Source organism: Octopus bimaculoides, chromosome 12 (genome assembly GCF_001194135.2).
Source record: "Octopus bimaculoides isolate UCB-OBI-ISO-001 chromosome 12, ASM119413v2, whole genome shotgun sequence".
Classification (NCBI taxonomy): Eukaryota; Metazoa; Mollusca; class Cephalopoda; order Octopoda; family Octopodidae; genus Octopus; species Octopus bimaculoides.
Genome location: NC_068992.1, coordinates 191,700 through 197,201, shown reverse-complemented (window position 1 = coordinate 197,201; position 5,502 = coordinate 191,700). Strand labels below are relative to the sequence as shown.

Genomic DNA, 5,502 nt, shown 5'->3' with positions numbered 1-5,502 from the left:
AGATAGGCGTGGCTGTGTGGTAAGAAGCTTGCTTCCCAACCGCATGGTTCCGGGTTCAGTCCCACCTCATGGCACCTTGGACAAGAGTCTTCTACTACAGCCTCGGGCCGACCGAAGCCTTTGAGTATATTTGGTTGACAGAAACTGAAAGAAGCCCGTGGTATATATATATATATATATATATACGCACGCGCGCACACCCACGTAAATGTTGGGCGATGAAAAAGGGTGCTCAACACCGAATTGTTGGATATAATTTCTTTTTTTGTGAATTAAGGCTACCATTGGTTTCATGTTAGAAAAGTAGGAAAATATCCTAGTGTCTTAATTTTTCAAGCCGATCACATGGAGAAAGGTGTTCGCCTCCATTTGGGAAAACACAATTTGCGGAGATTCTCGTGAATTCACGTAAATACTTTTTGGTGACAACTTTTGAATGTTTGTCTCTTGGATTTGTCTTTTGGGCAAATTGTTGTATTGTCAATTTGTTTGCATTTTTTTGGTTTTTGTTTTGGGTGTGGTGTTCTTATACCTGTGTACTGAGGTAGTTCGTCATTGGGGCATATTTCTTCTGTGTGTGTGTAGTTTTTGTGCTATGTTTACTCAGATTTCACGTTCAGGAAAGGGGCTATCCTGGTGTGATTACCGTCGCAGATGGTAGCTCTTCTTTGAAGTATTTGAATGTAAAATATTGCTTGTGTATGGAGGGAAAGAAGGTTTCATCCCTAATATGTAGGATGTTATCTGTTGATTATATAATGTTTAGTTTTTCAGTAATACAGAGTTCATATTTGGTACCCCGTCCTCTGTATCTTTTGGCCTTAGCAATAATTTTCCATTCTATCTGGCGGTTAATTATTCTACCTTCTTTTAATGCCTATATCATATTTGACAGGGATGTTGCATGTTCTTTTTTATATTTTTGTCTCCGAATGTCAGGTGTTGTGTATACCTTTCCTTGAATGAGTTGACCATCATTCCCATATACGTCTTTGTAACTTCGTTGGGATCTGTGATCTTGGCCTCGTATACGATTTCTTTCTCGAGACAGTTGATGTTTAGAGGGCAGCATATTAAATATGATCCTAAAAATCAGTCACCATGAATTTCTGCGCTGGCTCTCTTAGGTTTTGGAAACGAGATGTGATATCTTTTCTTCGTGGATTGAGTTTTCGTTATCAAATCATAAAGATATGCCTAAGATTCATCTAGATCGCAAAAAATTGCCTCTTCGTTGGCTTCAAATGCCTCTGACAGAACAGAGCAAACATCTACACTTTCCCCCTTCAAATTGGATGCCAACCAGGGGAGGACTGAGCCGTCGGTCAATCGGGCGCTGCTCGAGGGCCCGGAGCTCTGAATGGTCCCACTCTAGAACAGTCTGCAATCTTTGATATCAATGCTAAGGAGCCCGGCAAACAGTTATGCCCGAGGGCCCTTGATACTCTCAGTCCGCCCCTGGTGCCAACTGTCGCGGTAACGAATCTGCATGCACTTTCTAATACCCAATGCTTTTCACCATCTTCTGCAAATGCATTCTGACCGCAGTTCCGTTGTACAAGGTCAACGATAGTAACTCACTTGTCTGCGTGACTCAGTTTGTCCGCTCGCTGGCAATTTATGTCAATGAATGCAGTTGATGTTCTCCCACGAAGTGGTTTGTCTTCGATGCTGGTTTTTCTTTCTTTAAATATCTTCGTCCATCTGCGCACATTGCTCTTGCCAATAGTGTCATCTTTATGAACAAACCTGTAACCTTTTGTTGGTTTCGGACAGCCTGGAACCCCTCCATTGACAAGAACTCAATGACAGTACGCTACTCCGACTTGGAACTCATTATTTGGTAGCAATAAATAAGAACAGGAAGAATAGTTGTTATCCATAGCGGAATTCTTCTATCAGCACATGGTAGCTGAACGACCAGTGCTTGTTACAAGAGAAAAAAATAAAAACAAACTTAGGCCCATTTTTATATAACTTTCTTCGTATAAGTTCAATGCACGATTCTCTTATATAATTCTACAACCAAATATTGTGTCTGTATGTGCGCGTGAGTATCTGCGCAAGTGAGTGTGTGCATATATATATATATATATATACAGAGAGAGAGAGAGGGTTATACACACACACACACACACACACACACACACATATATATACACGCACATATACATAAATGTATATGCAAACATTTTATACAGTAAGTTATACAAATATATATATAGATACAAATGGATGCAAATATAATTATACACAAATGTGTGTGAATGAGGAGAGAGAGATGGGGAGGAGAAAGAGAAGTTTGTGTACGTGTGTGTGTGTGTGTGTTGTGTGAACGTGTGAGTGTGCGTGCGCGTATATCTGCTCTTCTTCATGTGTGTGTGGTTGTGTGTGTGTGTGTGTATACAATAACTAATAGCAGGAGAGGCAGGCATCCCGGCAGACAAATAGATATAAACAAATCGAAACAGATACAAATACTCACAGTGTTTAGACAGACGGCCAAGCAGTTGGATTACCAGTTTCTCTGCTGAGAAAAGTAGCAGCTTAAGCTGTAAAATAATATATTCAAAACAACAACAACAACAACAACAACAAACTTTCATCAAAAAAGACTTCTGGCATCATGGCTAAACCGACATACCGGTGAGTTTTTTTCGAAATAAATCTATTCTATTAACTCTCAAACAACTTCGATATAACTTCCATTTAACTATCGTTTTAATTACTCTGTGAAAGTTGCACTATGGCAGTGCAAACGGTAAAGTGGTCGTCCTGCATAACGACAGGTATTTGGTTCGACTCCGGTTGACGATTCTGTTCATTTATGTCGTATTTTTAAATGTATCATTATGAGTTCAAATGTCAACCTTGCCTTGCATACTTTTGTAGTCGATAAAAAAAAAATTACTTGTCAAGTATTGGGTTCGATGTAACTGACTCCATCCTTTTCTCCAGCAAAATTTCTGACCTTGAGCCTGTACAAGAAATTATTAAAAATCGGTCGAGCCTTAAAAACAAAATGCATAAAGATATTTGCTTTGGACCATTTGCGTTTAAGTTTTCTACCTCCGTGATTCGGAATAAAATAGAAGAAAAGATATTATAGTTTATAAACTAGTTTTGGTACCTCAGTTTAATTATAATAGGTATAATAAGCTAAAATAAATGTTGTGCCCTTCACACTAGGGCCCGGGGTGATCGACTGCCCGTTATTCCTTCTTGCAACTGTAACATACACATCCATACATAATTATATATACGTGTGTGTGTGTGCGCGCACGTGCATGTGTGTACACACACACACACACACACACAAAACACACTATTATAGATTTATTTCAGCCGAACTTGTCAATCGGTTTCGCACGCGAGAGAGTTTGCGAAAAAAAAACGTAACCCTTGGCACTGTCAAAGTCTGAGAGACGGAGTTTCATGAATGCCCGGAATCAGCTGAAATAGATTTATAACCCTGTGTAATATATATATATATATATACGCGCGCGCGCACGCCCAGTCTGTTCAAGAATTTACGAGTTGACAAACTTCGATTAATTGAAATTGCAATACAAATAACACTCAAAAGTTCCGTCGGGTGATAGAGGAGGTACTGTAAATGATGGCTTATAAGGTGCACTTTCAGTTCTAAAAACATCCCCGGGTCCTTTATGTGAAGCTGGGTCTATATTTTAATGCACAAAAAAACTGTTTGTTTCCTCCTTCTCCCCCCGTCCCCTGAATATCCGTTACTGAAATACGATTGTGTCTAATACCCCCGTACCGTAAATGCGGGAACGAAAGTTGCGTAGGTTGTGTAAACCCAGGTCGAATCCCAGATGTCAAAGTATTTTCATTGCTCCACAAAAATTTGGGGGGATTCGCTTGCACCCCCTGTTCCCGACCTAGGACCCGTGCGCCTTTTATACCATCAGATATGGTATTTAAATCTAAAAAGATTACACTGATAGTATCAACTGATTAAAATTATAGAAAATGAAATATGGGGATTGGTTCTGAATTTAAACTAACTTGTGAAATTAATGTCCATGTTTCGGTCATATCAAACGTCCTCAGCTTAGCAGAGTTTTCTCAGTAGGCAAAACAGAATTATTATGGAGAGAAAGTAGTCGATATTTTCCCAAAATCTCACGTCTCTTCTTCGTTACTTTCAGATATTAAATAGCCCTAGAGGATGTGTTTGCTTACTAATCGCATAGATAACTTTATTAAATCGGAATGATTTTCATCTCACCTTTTTAATAGATGCAAGACTGTATCGAATTTGGATTTAGTGTGGAGAAAAAAGTTTTTGCAATATATAAGCTAACAAGAGCAATTTAAATATAGCCATCGAAGTTTCGAATCTCTTCATTGACATAATTTAAAAAGGGGGAGAGAACGAAAAGAAGAGAGGGAGGAAGATTGTATCGGGATTACTGGCAATAATCTTGACACGTTCTGTAAGGAAGGAAGGAAGGATGGATGGATGGATGGATGGATGGACGGACAACCGAAGGTACTATTAACCTCTCAGATGTATAAAGAAAATCGGCATACCGACAAGTGTGTGCCTCCCACCCCATAACTTTCAGAAAAGTGAATTTTTTCAAATGAAATTTTCTACAAATACTCTTCAGGTGGTGTAAATTACAGGTATATCGGCATTTGTGATGAAAATTGTTTTTTTTTCTTTCTTTTTTTTTTCCGAGAATGGGGTGAGAAGTTTCGGAAAATTCACATGAGTCGGTTTTGATTTCTCATAACTTTCTGAAAAATCGGTATTTTTTAATGAAATTTCGTACAAATACCCTTCAGAGCGTGTAGACTACGATTATATTGGAATTTAATATGGCAAAAAAACATAAACAAAAGCAAATCGGTAAACTCGTGCACAAACAGATATGCATCACAATTTTTTTCTCGAAATTTCAAGTTGCATTTGGTAGATGTATGTAATGTGTGTCAGTATGTATGTGTGCAAGTCTACCAATTTTTTGTTTTTCATATTAAATTCTGATATGATCGTAATCTACACACTCTGAAAGGTATTTGTGGAACATTTTATGAGAAGTTACCCATTTTTCTGAAAGTTATGAGAAAACGAAGCAGACTCGTGTGAATTTTCCGAAACACCTCTCTCCACTCTCGGAAATAATTTTTTCGCTACAAATTCCGATACAATCGGAACGTACACCATCTGAAGGGAATTTGTAGATTTCGTTAAAAGAAAAAAATCCATTTCCCTGGAAGTTATGAGGAACCAAATTCGAGAGGGGAGCACAGTTGTGTAGATATGCCAGAAAATCAAAGACTCGTGTTTATATTCAATTTTGTTTATTTATTTATTATTTTTCACATTTTTGATCTTTGTATATAGACCTCATGTACACGTATATATATATACACACACACACACACGTATATATACACATATATATATACACGTATATATATATATATATATATATATATATATACACTTATATATATATATATATACAC

The 5,502-nt window shown here is 37.8% G+C and overlaps 1 protein-coding gene across 4 annotated transcripts in view; it reads left to right on the top strand.

Annotated features, from left to right (window-relative positions):
• LOC106880139 (voltage-gated potassium channel subunit beta-2) overlaps positions 1-5,502 on the top strand; it is a 153,501-nt gene that overhangs the window by 27,626 nt on the left and 120,373 nt on the right. Inside the window, exon 1 of one of the 4 annotated variants that reach the window (XM_052972029.1) lies at positions 2,253-2,646. The exons of 1 other annotated variant lie outside the window; for it this stretch is intronic. In XM_052972029.1, coding sequence (XP_052827989.1) covers positions 2,627-2,646 — 20 coding nt within the window. In that variant the 5' untranslated portion in view covers positions 2,253-2,626. Of the gene's footprint in view, positions 1-2,252; positions 2,647-5,502 lie in introns of those variants that run through there. 2 more of the 4 variants (XM_052972031.1, XM_014929968.2) reach the window with 2 other exon arrangements.